This window comes from Mirounga leonina, unplaced genomic scaffold (assembly GCF_011800145.1).
Source record: "Mirounga leonina isolate KUSES-001 unplaced genomic scaffold, KU_Mleo_1.0 Mir_101664, whole genome shotgun sequence".
Classification (NCBI taxonomy): domain Eukaryota; kingdom Metazoa; phylum Chordata; class Mammalia; order Carnivora; family Phocidae; genus Mirounga; species Mirounga leonina.
This window is the reverse complement of record NW_023270175.1, coordinates 3,329,034-3,344,070: the sequence shown is the minus strand read 5'-3', so window position 1 is coordinate 3,344,070 and position 15,037 is coordinate 3,329,034. Positions and strand designations below refer to the sequence as shown.

Here is a 15,037-nt window from a genome sequence, read left to right as displayed (position 1 = left end):
CAGTTTTTCATTGGGTTGTCTTTTGTTGAGTTGTAATGGTATATATACATAGTATACTGGCATATAGATATGTGTGTGTATATGTATATTGGATATTAAACCCTTATCAGAGAAATAATTTGAAAATAATTTGAAAATATTTTCTCCCACTCTGTAGTTGGTCTTTTTTACATTCTTTATAATGTCCCTTGATGAACAAAACTTTCTAGTTTTGATGAAATCCAATGTATCTATGTTTTTATTTTGTTGCTCATGTTTTTGGTGTCAAACCTAAGAATCAATTGCCAAGAGCTAGGTCATAAAGATTTACCCCTATGTTTTCTTCTGATAGTTTTAGCCCTTCTATTTAGGTTGTTGATCTATTTGGGGTTAATGTTTACATGTGGTTTGAGGCAGAGGCCCCAATTTCATTCTTTTGAACACGGTTATCTGGTTGTCCCGATACTGTTTGCTGAAAAAGCTGTTCTTTTGCCCATGGAATGGTCTGGTCACCCCTGTTGAAAATCAATTGATCATAGAGGTTTGGATTTATTTCTGGACTCTCAATTCTATTTCCTTGTTCTATATGTCTACCCTTATGCCAGTACCACGCTGTTTTGATCACTCTAGTTTTGTAGTAAGTCTCGAAATTGGGAGGTGTGAGTCCCCCCGCCTTGTTTTTCTTTTTCACTATTGTTTGAGTTATTCAAGGATCCTTGAGATTTCTTATACATTTGAGGGTTGGCCTTTCCATTTCTGCAAAAAAAAAAAAGGGGGGGCCATTGGACTTCTGATGGGGATTGCTTTGAACCTGTAGATTGCTTTAGGGACTGTCGCCATCTCAATATTAAGTCTTCCAATGCACGAACACGAGATGCCTTCCCATTTAAGTCTTCTTTCATTTCTTTCAGAAATATTTTATAGCTTTCAGTTACAAGCCTTTTACCTCCTTGGTTAAATTTATTCCTAGGAATCCTATTCTTTTGGATGCTATTATAAATGGAATTGTTTCTCTTAACTTCCTTTTTAGATCGTTCGTTACTGGAATATAGAAACACCACTGATTTTTGTGCATTGATCTTATATCCTGCAACTAAACTATCCTTGTCTTCCTTCCTTCCTTTCCTTCCCTTTCTTTCCTTCCTTCCCTTCCTTTTCTTTCTTTCCCTTCCTTCCCCCCTACCTTCCTTCCTTTCTTAATTATACACTAGTAGTGTGTGTGTGTGTTTTATGAGATTCTATAGAGAGAATCATATCACCTGCAAATATAGTTTTACTTCTTCCTTTCCATTTTGGGTGTCTATTGTTTCTTTCTCAGCCTAATTACTCTGGCTAGGACTTCCAATGTTGAATAGCAGAGGTGAAAGCAGGCATTACTGTCTCGCTTCTCATCTCAGGGGGAAAACTTTCAGTCTTTCACTCCTGGGTATGATGTTAGCTGTGGGTTTCTCATAAATGCCCTTTATCACGTTGAGGTACTTGCCTTCTATTCTTAGTTTGTTCGATGTTTTTGTCATGAAAGCATGCTGACTTTTGTCAAATGCCTTTTTTCCCTTTTGAAATGATCACTTCTCCTTTCTTCTCTTGATGTGGTGTACTACACTGGTTGATTTTTTTCTCAAGTACGCTCCATATCCAGTGTGGAACCAAACACAGGGCTTGAACTCACGATCCTGAGATCAAGACCTGAGCTGAGATCAAGAGTGAGACACCTAACCAACTGAGCCACCCAGGAGCCCCATTGGTTGATTTTTCTTATGTTGAATGACCCCTTCATTTCTGGGATAAATTCTACTTGGTCATGTGATATGATCCTCTTAATGTGCTGTTGGATTTGGTTTGCTGATACTTTGTTGAGGACTTTGGTATCTATGCTCATAATGGATACTGGTCTGTGGTTTTCTTTTCTTATGGTATCTTTGTCTGGCTTTTGTATTGGGTTACTGTTGGCTTTATAGAATGTGTTAGGAAGTGTTCCTTTCTCTTCTATTTTTGGAAGAGTTTGAATAGGATTACTGTCAAATCTTTAAATGTTTGATAGAACTCACCAGTGAAGTCTCGGTTTTTCCTGGTTGGGAGGTTTTTGATTCTGATTCCATCTCTTTACTTATTACAGGTCTATTGAGCTTTTCTATTTTTTGGGGGGGGAGGGCGGCCAGCTTTGGTAATTCATGTGTTTCTGGGAACTTGTCTATTTCCTGAAGACTAATTTTTTGGCATACAACCACTTATAGTGTTCTCTGATAATTCTTATAATTTTTGTAAGGTTGGTGGTAATATCCCTGCTTTCATTTACAATTTTTGGTTATTTGTGTCTTTGTCTTCTTAGTGTAGCTCAGTTTTGTCAATTTTGTCAGTCTTTTTCAAGAACCAACTATTGGTTTCATTGACCTTATTTTTTTTTCTATTCTCTTTTTAACTCTGCCCTAATCTTTATTATTTCCTTCTTTCTGTTGGCTTCAGCTTTAGTTTTTTCTTCTTTTTCTAGTTCCTCAAGGTATAAAGTTAGGGTGTTGATTTCAGAGCTTCCTTCTTAATGTAAGTATTTACAGCTATAATTTCAACTCTGAACAGAGCCCTTTGCTGTATCTGTGAGTTTTGGTATGGCAACAAAATAAAAACATAGATACATACACAGAGCATTTTCTAATTTCCCTAGCGACTTCTTTAATCCATTGGTTAAGAGTGTCTTATTTAATTTCCACATATTTTCAGTTTTCCTTCTGTTACTGATTTCTAGTTTCATTCCATTTGGTCAGAGAAGATACTTTGTATGATTTCCATATCTTAAAATTTATTGAGAATTGCTTTATGGCCTAACATATGGCCCGTCCTGGAGGATGTTCCGTGTACACTTGGGAAGAATGTGTGCTCTCCTCTTGTTGGGTACGGTATGCTGTGTACGTCTTTGATGTCTAGGTGGTTTATAGTACTGTTCAAGTCCTCTATTCCTTATTGATCTATTGACTAAGTGTCCTATCCATTATATAAAGCAGGATACAGAAGTTTCTATTATTGTAGAACTGTCTATTTCTCCCTTCAATTCTGTCAATGTTTCCTTCATATCCCTTAAATCTCTGTTGTTTGGTGTGTATGTTTATAATTGTTTTATCTTCTTGATGAATTGATCCTTTTACCAACAAAAATGCCCTTCTTGGCCTCTTTTAGCAATTTTTCACTTAAAATCTATCTGGCCTGCTATGATTTAGCCACCCCAGCTCTCTTTTGGTGACCACTATTTCCACCGAATATCTTTTTCATCCTTTCACTTTCAACCTACTTGTGTCTTTGGGTCTACACTATTTCATAAGCAGCTCATAGTTAGAGCTTGTCTTTTTGTCATCCACTTTACCAGTATCTCTCTTTTAATTAGCAAGTTAACCCATTTACATTTAGTGATTACTGATAATGAAGAATTTTTTTTCTGCTCTTGTGCTATATGTTTTCTGTATGGCATATCTCTTTTCGGTCCTCAGTTCCTCCAGTACTGCCTTCTTTTGTGTCTGATGGATTTTTTTCTTGTGAATCATTTTGATTCCCTTGTCCTTTTCTATATCTTTCATTTCTCTTCCTTGTGGTTACTGTGGGGATTATGGTTAACATCCTAAATTTATAACAATCTAGCTTGATCACCTTTTTCTTTTCCTTTCCTTTCAAATAGACTGTAATTTTATTTTATTTTATTTATTTATTTTTAAAGATTTTATTTATTTATTTGACAGAGAGAGACACAGCGAGAGCAGGAACACAAGCAGGGGGAGTGGGAGAGGGAGAAGCAGGCTTCCCGCTGACCAGGGAGCCCGATGTGGGACTCGATCCCAGGACCCTGGGATCATGACCTGAGCCGAAGGCAGACGCTAAATGACTGAGCCACCCAGGTGCCCCTAGACTGTAATTTTAGAGCTTTAGAGCTCTAGGGTCATGGCAAAGTTGAGCAGTAGTAGAGAGTTCCCATATACTCCCTGCCTACCACCCTGCTCTCTGCACACAGCCTCCCTCCCACTATCAATTTCCCCCCACCAGAGTGGTACACTTGTTACAACTGATGAACCTACACTGATAACGTCATTATCACCCCAAATCTAGCATTTACATTAGGGCTCACTCTTGATGCTGTACATTCTATGAGTTTGGACCAATGTTTAATGACATGTGTCTACCATTATAGTATTGTACAGAGCAGTTTCACTGCCCTAAAAAGCCTCTGTGCTTCACCTATTTATCCCTCCCTACCCCGGCCGCCCAGCAACCACTGGTCTTGATCACCCCTTTTAAATAATTAAAATAGCCAACCTTCACTGAGTGCTTCTTGTGTGATAAGTGCCTTTTCTAGTCAATCTTCCCCCAGCTCTGTGAGGTCGGCACTACCATTATTGCCATTTTACAGATGAGTAAACTGAGGCTCAGAGAGGTTAAATCACAATCGCCCTCAAATGCCCTCCTACTGAATCGAGGCTAGTGACTATCATTGAAGGCTTCAACCTGACGCTCCACAATCTCTCTCTAGGGCTGGCGATGGCAAAGACATGGGACAAGGGCCTTGGCTGAAAACTAGTTGGTTTGGGTTTTTGAAGTTCAAAATCCAGATACTTAGACTTGACAGTATTTGACTCCTTCTTTTACGAGGACACACGAGGTCTGACAGCACTTCTCTCCCACAGGCAGGGCAGACTCTGCCCTTGGCTGTCTAGCCTTAGTTATTGTCTTTCTTGTCACAGGAGGAAGGCCCCCGGGCTTCTGGGTACACAACTAGGGCTCAGAAATAGCTTCCTAATCGGCCTCATCAGCTTTGAAGGAGGCCACTGCAGGAGGGGCCTAAGTAGGCCAACACTTTAACCCAGTTACATGAGGGCAGCTGTAATCCAGGCTGATCATGTCTTGCTAAGCTCTTGGGGGGGGGGGGGGGAGATGTCCAAAAACTGCTTCCTGTGCCCAAGTATCCCTGGATCTCCCTGCAGACATTCCTTCCCCTTCTGGAAGAGCTTGGCCTAAAGGCCACAGAGGCCAAGCTTAATGAGAGTGGCTGTCAGGGCCGAGGGAAGGTCAGTGGCCATTTCCCACTGCGGTCAGTGTCCACAGCTTATGCTGCCCCAGGCCAAGGTACTGCTTTTCCTTGAAAGGCCCACTGCCTAACTCTTCCACCTTGTGGGAGGAGGTGAGGAAATCATTGTCTTCTTCCATGGGGGCCAGACAGCTGCTCATGTCAACCCTGGGAGTCCAGGGCAAGGCTGGGCTCCTTCCCCCTACACCCCTCCTGGCTCACTTCTGACAATGACTGGCCCTGGGAATTCCCCATGGAAGCAGGCTGGGCTGTCTGGCCAAGCTGTGGTTGGGAAATAAAAGAAACCAGAGCTGTTGGGGATGGCTGGCCTGGCTTGTCTGGTTCCCTCCCCAACTCTTTCTGGCTTCCTCCTTCCCTCCTTCCCTCCCTCCCTCCCTCTCTGGTGGTTGGCACAGTGGGTTTCCTTATGCAGGTGCACCCCACCGCCTTCCCTTCCTGGCCCACAAACCATCTGCCCCAAGAGGTCACCCAGCAAAGTGAGCCCGCCTCTGGTCAGGAAGCAGGGAGCTTGCCCGGCCTGCGTGGATGCTGGCAGGAAAGAAAGAGAAGATGGAGTGTTGGAAAGAGACTATACACTGAAAGTGTGTAAGTTTTTCCAAAGGGGTTTTCTCTACTGGAGGGTGACTCTCATGGGGCCAGGAAGAGGAATCAAAGGCAACGATTCTGGCATCTCAGCTACTCTAAGGCCCCTCGGGTTGTGGGGCTGTAAGATGGACCCAATTTATGCACCTCTGGAAAAGAAAACTAAGCTCTGATTGAACTATGTCGTACCATTGACTATAAGATGAAGCCGAGGTTTAGAGATGTTAAAAAGAAGAAAAAAAAAAAAAAGAGGGGGAGAGGTCTGAGAGTCAATGAAATACAGAAACATTCTTTAAAACTGAGGCATGACCTCTGCTACACCTCCTACTGAATCGAGGCTAGTGACTATCATTGAAGGCTTCAACCTGACGCTATGTAACCACACAGTTACATAAGTGTAGTCAAAACCCCGAGGAACCTCCGTGCTCTGAGAACAGGCAGAGTAACTACACTGTCTGGAAATAGGGCCCCCGACACCAAACAGGACTTTATAACGCCATTTTTCTCCCTGGGTGTCTCAGAGCACCCTGGGGTTCAGAGGTATGATTCGGCCAAGGGCACCCGGGGCCTCCGAGGGGACGGAGAACCGCTGAGAGCTGGTGCAATGCTTTTTCAACTATTTCAGGACGACCACAATCTAGGCATTGAGTGGAGACAGGCCTAGTGAGCGTGGAAATAAGTGACTTTTAAACATCTTTCCCGATGGAATGATTTACAGAACCTCAAGGTACAAAAGAGAACAAAACTGGGAGTTGTTCAGGGTGAAGCAAGGGGAAAAGGCCAGAACCTCACCCGCTCTGCCCCCACCTGTCCCTCACCCCCCCGGGGTGGCTTCTCCAGACTCCCGGAGGCTCTGAGGAACACTCTCCAAATTTGTGGAGTGACGGGGCTCCCACTGTCTTGGTAAGGTTCTTTTTGTTAAGCTGGATTTGGGTATTATTCTTCAGACTTTTTGGTAGGTCTTAAAAATCTCATTTGAAAAAGGCCCCGGTATAGAGGGTCAGGGCAAAGAGATGACTCACAACCTGGAAGCTTCAAGTGAAAACAAAACAAAAGCTTGCTTTGAATCAGGCCTGGGCATTGAGATTTTGGTTAAAGCTTCGCAGGTGATTCTAATACGCAGGAAAATCTGCAAGCTCCTGTCTTCGTGGTCTCTATCTCGTCCGCTCTGATGTTCTCAAAATCTGAGGGTGTGTTCTGGAGTGCGCAGGAAGGCCCCTCCATTCCCAGGGCGGGCAGGAGACCCAAGAGCCCAGGGCCTCCTTCTAAAAATTTACTTTTAGGGACTTCTGGAAAGTAGGGAAGGGACAGCCGAAGGGACAGCCAGAGCGAGGTGGGTGGGGAGAGGCAGGAGAGACCAGGGAGTGGAGGGGCAGCTGGGGAGGCATCGCTGGAAAGAACACCCATGCAGCTCAGGCCACTGGCCCCATTATCACCTGTCAGAGCTTGGTCAAGGAAGCGTCAGACCTCCTTGCCAAGACCTGCCCCGTCGCGAGACTCCGGGGCTACCGGCTGGCCGAGATGGAGGAGCCGCCCTGAAGTCAGGACAATCGGCTGCAGAGGGCCAGATGTGCAATCTAGATGCTGGGCAAACGCTGACTGGGAGAGGGGTGGGGACGGGCGGTAACAGAGAGTCTTTGACTTTGGACGAGGCCGGCCTTGCCCATTGCCAAGGTTAGCAAACCACATATCCTTTGAATAAGCCATGGCGTTTGTCAGACTGACGGGTGTATCTCTGCCCCTCCACTGGCCTTGGCAAAGCAGGACAAGGGGAAAACTCACTGGGGGGAGGGGGGGAATAATGATGTAACCACCCCAAGCCGCTCCCTCTCCCTCAGAGGGGTAGGTGGCATGTCCCGTGGGCTGGGGGGGCTCTGGCCGTGCCAACGCCAACTCCGTGTGCCCCAGGGAACGGAGGGGTGACCCTGGTGGGGACCGAACAGCTACCAAGGATACAGAAAAGAAGTTGGATGCGTTGGCCACCCTCCACCCAGAGGTCTGGGGAAGGCTGGGCACGGAGGCCCCCAGGCTGGGGCGGGAGGCTCCTGGGCAGACAAAGGCACACAGCTCCACACGGGAGAGCCCATGGGATGGGGGACAGCTGATGTGGCAGGGTTTCTCCCTCGGGTGGTGGTGCCTCCCACCATGTTGCAGCGCTCCGGGATGAGCTGGGTGTTCACTGAGCACCTTCTATGGAACAGGTCCTGTGCCAGGGACAGGAGAATGAATGGGACCCCACCGTGCCCTCCAGGAGCTCAGTCCACAGACGGCCAACCAGCCAGAATGCGTTGCTTAGTAAGGGGGGCAAATGGCGCCCTGCAGTGAGCACCAGGCGGGGTGGGGGTTGGCAGGAGCCAAGCCGAGAGTTACCTAACTCGGACTGGGGCTCAGGGAAGCCTGGCCCAGGAGCTGACACTTGAGCTCAGGCCTTTGGACAAGAAGGGAGACCGGGGAGCTGAGAGAGCCACGCAAAGAAAAAAGGCAAAGAAGGGGAAGACGGCCCAGCGGGGAAAAGTGGACCACGAGACGTTGGGGGCAAAGGGTCTCTCCCTGTCCTGGGTCCTGGGATGCGGGGGACCGTGGGGGTGAGGAGATGGAGCAGCGGATGTTTCCGGGGGGCCCAGGGAAGGCTGCTCTCAGATCTGCATTTATTGCCGGCAGTAGGGGGCCAGGACTGGAGCCGAGACGGCGGGCAGGGGGCAGATGTACAGCCCAGGGCAGAGAAGGCCATGGCCTCGGTCACGGCCGTTCAGCCCTTTCTGAAGAGGGAGATGCGTAGAAAGGCCACGGGACCCATCTTTCTGTCCTGCCCCCGGGCCCAGCTCTTGCCTGGCATTGCGTCCCTGCCCCCCTTTACTCCCGTGCCTTTCAGCTCTACTCTGGGGCTCCCCGGGGTCACAAGCTGGGTTTGGCTCCTCTGCTTCGCACATTCGAGGGGTTCCCCTTCCTCTTGCTTGCCTTCCACACCCCCGCCTGGCTCTGCTCCCACTCCTCTCGGGGCTGGGGGCCCCCAGGCAGCGGTCCGCCCGATAATCGCGGCCCTCCCGACGGGCAGCGGAGTCCCAGGAGAGCGCCAAGTGCATGGGCTTTGGAGTCTAACACGACTGGCCTGGCGTCCCAGCATCTCTTTTAGCTCAGAGCCTGCTCTCTCGGTGTCTGCCCTCCCACGTCCACCGGGGACAGCGTTACCAGCCAGTTGGCGTGCGGCTGTGGGGATCACAGGAGGGCATGTGTGTGGAGGGATGTTGCGCCATGCGGGGCACACGGATGTCGCTATCGTTCTACAGGTGGAGAACCGGGGGACATGGCCTGGCCCCAGCTAGTGGTTCTGTGGCCCCGAGATTGCAGGGCCCTGGCTCATTTATAGCCTGGCCCAGCGCACCTGGAGGGGGTGCTCAGTGAAGCCAGCGGATGTCCCCAGAAGACAGTCCCCGCCAAGAGCAAAAGGCCTCCTATGTCCCCAGTGGAAGCAGGCAGCGTGCACGGGAATTTCCGGCCACGGGGCTCCCAGGCCAGAGCTGCCCTTTGGTGGTCCGCCACGGGGTGGGGGAAGCGAATGGTCCTTTTGGCTACTTTTCAAAGCAGAGGGACTTCCAAGAGGATTCGGGGAAGGAAGGCCAAGACGCCTAGGTTCTCATAAATCTTTTAATAAGAGTAAATGAAGAAAACATTGTAACAGTTAAGTCCCGTGGTGAGGGGTCCTTTATCATTCGGGGATCTTCAACCACAGAAACACCTAAGACTAAAATTCTAGAATGCTAGGTACACAAATTAATGACCATTTATTTCCAAAGGTGACTGCAGAAACCATTTTGGTACAATCAAAAGGTTTTTTACAAAACAGAGAAAACGCATTACAAAATGCCCCGGGAGGTGAGCAAACTAGTTTGCGGGGGCGGGGGGGGGGGCAGCGAGCACACCAGCTTGGCAAAAATAAAAGGGGCTTTCGAAAAGATTCGGGGAAGGGGGGCCCGGGGGTGTGGAGGGGGAGGGGGGGGTCTGCTTGGTACACGGCAAATCCACGGGGGGGGGGGGAGGGGGGGGGGGGGGGGGGCCAGAGGCGTTTGCCAATTTCCTGGCAAAAATAAGACTATCTTATTCTCTCTACCACAGTAACACCGATATAAATGAAGAATTCTTTATAGTACAAAACTCACAGCGAAAGAAAGTTTCCAAAAACAACAGCTTTGCTTGAGACGACTTTTGCTTTGTTTTGTTCCGTGCCACGAGGAGAAAACCAGTGTACAAAAAAAAAAAAAAAAAAAAAGTAACAGGAGCAACAACAAGCGATTAGGTTTTCCTGAGCACAGACTGGCTCACTCTATATACAGAAGAAGGTTCACTCCGTCTCACAGACTCTATCCGCTCCGAAAGGGCAGGGCAGGGCAGTGCGTGCGGTGGGGGACCCCTCCCCGGGCGGGGGCCTGCTGAGGAGCACGCCAGGGCCCGAAGGACACCCTCTGTCTGCTCTCGAGCTACCAAAACCAGCACCCGCATCCTGAACCTCTTGTCTCCTCCCCCCACCTCCCCTTCAGTCTCCCAAAGAGGACAGAGGACTCTGGATCAACGGCTACAAATCCAGGGAGGGGGAGGAAGGGCTTTCTGGTACCCCCCCGGAGCTGCCCAACTCAGCCTGGGGGGGCCCCACCAGGCCCCAACACCAGTGCGCGGAGACAGATGGACAACTTGCTGTGGGTGGGGAGCTGTGCCCACTCCACAAAACGCTGAATTAGCAAGGAGCACGGAGAGCAGAACCCTGACAGAGGCTAGGCTGGAGGTAGCAGACGGCAAATAAGCCGACTGTCCCACTAAACCCAACCGCCCTCCGAGCGGACAGACGAACACGTCCCTGGGCCTCCGGGAAGAAGATGGGCCGGCCCATCTTTGGTGTACAGAACCCAATACTGGGAAGAGGGATGGGGCCGGAAGCAGGCGTGATCACCTCGGCTATTCTGAACTGCTGCCACAAGCTGGCCAGCAAAGTGGACCCTTCGCGTTGGCCCAGATCCTTGGCAGAGGCTACCCAAGGGGCTGGAGAAGCACTCATTCCCCTTCCTGGGGCTGTTTTAAAAGAAACTGTCCTCTTCTCTGAACACTCTCAGACACACACACGGTGAGCTCCCATGCGCTGCCAAATGGCATCTGGAAAGTTGGCCAAGGTGGCTGGGGAACCACCTTGGTCCTGCCAGGAAAGCCCTCGGCAGGAGCTGGGAAGCCTGGGCCCCTGGCACGGGGGGCCACCCTCCAAGGCAGGCTGCCTTAGGTGGGCTCAGGTTCTGTCTCCACGGGCCGGGCCCAAGGTAAGAGGTGCAGACCATGTCAGGTGCTTGCCGCACCCCCACACCTCGAACACAAGCCGTGGGTCCCCGTGCGGCCTATGGACTGGGCTCGCTCTCTCTTCCCTCCACCTGCATGTTTCTGAGCGCCCCCTGGCCCTACGGCTCACCTCCACCTCCCCCTTCCCCTGACAGGTGGAGCTGCCTCTGGCCTGGCCAGGCACGTGGCTTTCCCTTTCTTCTTTCCTTCCAAGCAGCAGAGAGGATCAGCCAGAATGGGGCACTGAGCTACATAAGCAGGGCAAAGGCGAGCTTCTAGAAGCATGCGGCTGCCGGAAAGGCCGGGCTGACCGGCCACCTGTGCCGCGCCACGGAGACAGGGAGGAAGGGCGGGTCTGCGGAGTCACTGCGCCACCCCAGCGGTCCGACGCTGAGCATCTGCCCCACCCAGGCTGCTCCCCGCCCCGCCCCCCCAGGCACACACCATCTGCCTATGGAGACTCCATGTTCTGGAAGGGGACAGGACATGCCTCCAGGGGCTCCTCCTGTGACCTCCTTCCAACCTCTCTTTTTGTAAAGAGCCAAGGGGCACTGAGGCCTTGGGCATTTTCTTATCGGCCATCCCTATGGCGGGCAGGGTGGATCCAGTTGCTCACGGGGCCCTTCTGGAGGACACCCCGACAGTAAGAGGCACTGAGACAAACTTGGCCAAGCCCTCGGGGGTTGGGGGGGTGCTGAAAATGAAGAGCATGCGTCACGAGGAGCTCAAGGGGAGTCAGAGTATTCGGTGTTCTCCCTCGGGTTCCCCCACCACGTCCTGGGAACTGATCGATCGTCTCTGCGCCAGCAGGCCTCTGCAGAAGGGCGGTCCCTCCCGCGGCTACTTCCCGGGCCTCACCTTGCTCCAGGAGACTCTCCTGCACCCTGCTGCTTTCTGTAGGTCCGACCACTGAGTCGCTGTAGCTCAATCTAGGTCTATTATAATACAGTAACGCCCAGAATACAGGACCAGCCCAGGGCGACCGGGTTGCCTAGAGTAGGGGTGGGGTGGGGCCATCAGAGGAAGTCACTGAATCACCTTTCCTGTTCTTAGGCAAACTTGTCCTTAGTTAGAGCCCACAAGGAGTCAGCAAATGCCCCGCCACTGGTTCCCTCCTTGAAGTCCCTGCGTGACTGAGCTCAAGTCTTTGGACAAAAGGTCTTCCTCTTAAAGCACTTGAACCTGCACCCACGGGGACCTGATTTCTTGGCACGTCCTTTGCAACCCAGACATGGGCTTTGGGGGTGGGCTTGGTGGAGGGTGGAGGAGTGTGTGATGCCCCCATGTGAAACAATTCAGCATGGAATCTGGCTGTAGTGACGACACATGGCCCTAGGGTGACAACATCAGCGGGATCTGTATCTTCTTCCCCCAACCCAGGATGCTGACATAGTCTGTGAAAGCACAGAACGGAGGGATAGGAGCCCCTGCGGAGACAGGCCCCTGACGCAAGGATTCTCCGAATTCAAACTTCCAAAAACAAGGGAGCAAACAAATTAAAAAAAAAAAAAAAAAAAAAAGGCAAAAAACCCAACTCCAGCTCACCCTTCCCTGAAGCTGCCTTTTAGAGAGAGAGAGAGAGAAACACTGAGGGGCACTCAAGATTAAAATGGCATCTACTATCAAACATTCAACTAAAATGGAGCACATGATTCAAATCACAGTTTTCTCAAGTTACCACTTCCGTTGATGATTTTCTAACGCTCACTTCTGATCGGGATATGGGTCACTTCTTGGTTCTCTCAGGCAGAATTTACCCAAGGTCCTGCCTAGTAAAGAGTGGTGGCTATTTTCCACTTGTTCACTTTGGATCTGCCATCGCAACAGCTCTCCATCCCCCTCACCGGAATCTAGTCCTGGGGCCAAGGAGCGCCCCCACCTCCCACCGCAGGCAGCATTTTGGAGGGAGTGGCTGGTTGGCTGCTTGCTTTGAGTCATGGGACACCAGTGGGAAGACTCTGGCAGGTTCTATTTTGGCCATAAGCTGGGAAATCCCTTGGCTCTTGGCTTGCCGCTGGTATAGAAACAAGGCCTTGGTCCCATTATGGTGGGGGCTGTGCTGGAGACAAAGGGGGGACCCCAGCGTAAGCCTGGAGGTCCCTGGCAGTGGAGAAAGGAAACCCAACCAAACCTCATCACTTCAGTGCCAAGAGAACTGCCGCTTGTTATTTCCCGTCCTCTCAACCAGCTGTCCTTAAAGCACCAACAAGCAGAGTGAAAACCACTGACTACTGTCGCCCATGTAAGGCCACTAGGAGCAGGGAGGAAGAGCCAAAGGGGAGGAGAAAGAATCCAGCCCTTGGCACGACCCCCCCCCCCCCCGGCTCCAGGAGATATCCTGGGGGGGAGAGCTGGGGAAGGAAGCATGGTGGAAGAAAGGGACAGAGAGGAGAAGGAAAAAGAAATACACCAAACATCCTACTGCCCTCTCCCCATGATTTCGTCAAGAACTGGGTGTTCTCCAAGTCAAGTCAGGACTTGCTTCCTCGGGGAAGAAAAAAAAAAAAAAAAAAAAAAGAAGACAAGCACCTTCAGTCTATTTTCTTGGCTGGAAGCCGGAGCAAATCCAGCAGATATTTACACAAGGGCCCAGCCATGTATGAGAACAGGATGACCAGCTTCCCGTGGGTCATGGTCATGAGAGTCTGGTGTCCCGAGGCCCAGATGCGATACCAGGGGCCGTAGAATGGGTCTGAGATGGCCGGACACAGCATGTTGTTCAAATTCACTTCGGTGACCTGCAGGGACAAGGGAGGTAGAGTGAGCGTTCACCATCCTGAGGCTTTCTCTGGCTTCTGCCAGTTCAGCCATCTCTACCTAATGGGGGACTAGACAAGGAGGGATTGACCAATCCCCACCTGTTCATGATGGGATTTCTCTGCCGTAGGGTTTTGGGGAGTGGGTCAAGGCTAGAGCCCTGGGGAAGTGACTGGGGAGGCCATCCGGGGGAAAAGCTGTCTGGTGTTGCTCAGTCTTGCTTTCCAGTTGGGTCCAGAGCCTGCCGTCATTCCTAAGCATCTACCATGTGCCTAGTCCCCGGAGAGGTGTCAGGGGATGACAGAATAGTCAACGACATGGTCCCTGCCTCCACTTATAACCGGCAACCAACCGAGTTGGTTGGGCAACCACATCTGACCTCAAACCAGACAATGCTCACCAGGTTTCCCCCACCATGAGATCGGAGGAGGGTACAGAATGGCCACTGAGTCCTCACAGAAGATTTCACGAAGTAAGTGGCACCCTGAATGGACTCATGAAGGATGGATGGAGGTCATGGCAAGGAATGGAGTGAGTGGGACCTTCCTTGTAGGAGGCGCGGCCTGGCCCAGGCCTGCAGGTGGGACTGAGCATGGTATGTATGGTGACATGAGGACACGGACCCCTCCGGAATCAAGCAGTCCCAGTGGAGAGCGCTCAGAGTAAGGTGTGAAAGTCGTCCTCACGTGCGGGAGCATTCACACCACTGGCAAAGAGCTCAAACTGTCCCCCAGGCAAACCAGAGCAGAGCAGTATGCCAAGGTGGGGAAGAGAGAGGGACTGCTCCTCCCGAGCCACTGGTGACCTCAGTCACGTGCCTTAGTCCGGCCAGGCCCCGCGAGGCTCCACGCGGCCGAAGCTGCATTCCTGCCGCTCGCACACAAAACCAGACATGCCGCTCCTGCCCCGAGGACGGCCGCGGCACCTGTCTTCCAAAGCCCTTCCAGCCCGTCCACGTTAGAGACAAGTCCTCACCACCTCTCGGGGAGGCTGGGGGTTTGGTTCCATGTCACAGAGGGGTGGACAGCTCTCTGCCCTCGACGGTGAGGTGACTCCGCCAGAACGGTGGCAGAGCCAGGCCTTGACCTTGGGTCTCCTGGCCCCCCATCCCCCGCAGCCCTGAGTTCTTCCTCCTTTGCTTTGCCACCGATGTAGACACCCATGCGCTCAGCAATGTTGGGCTCTGGATAACTCAACTACTGAGTCCAGCCAGCATCCATGCTCCGGGCGGGTCTGAACACCCCAGAATGCCACGGGAGGCCCCCCCGACACGGCACTTCCACTGGCCACACAGCTCAGGGCCTGGGAGTCGGCCCAGAATGGACCCGAGGTCGGAAGCCT

General features: G+C 51.1%; 1 protein-coding gene across 7 annotated transcripts in view; it reads right to left on the bottom strand.

The window, feature by feature from the left end:
- TMEM164 (transmembrane protein 164) overlaps positions 1–15,037 on the bottom strand; it is a 179,075-nt gene that overhangs the window by 8,646 nt on the left and 155,392 nt on the right. For 3 of the 7 annotated variants that reach the window (XM_035007142.1, XM_035007124.1, XM_035007180.1), the window contains one exon: positions 13,493–13,677. In XM_035007142.1, coding sequence (XP_034863033.1) covers positions 13,517–13,677 — 161 coding nt within the window. In that variant the 3' untranslated portion in view covers positions 13,493–13,516. Of the gene's footprint in view, positions 1–11,517; positions 13,678–15,037 lie in introns of those variants that run through there. The other 4 variants (XM_035007153.1, XM_035007171.1, XM_035007133.1 and 1 more) reach the window with 2 other exon arrangements.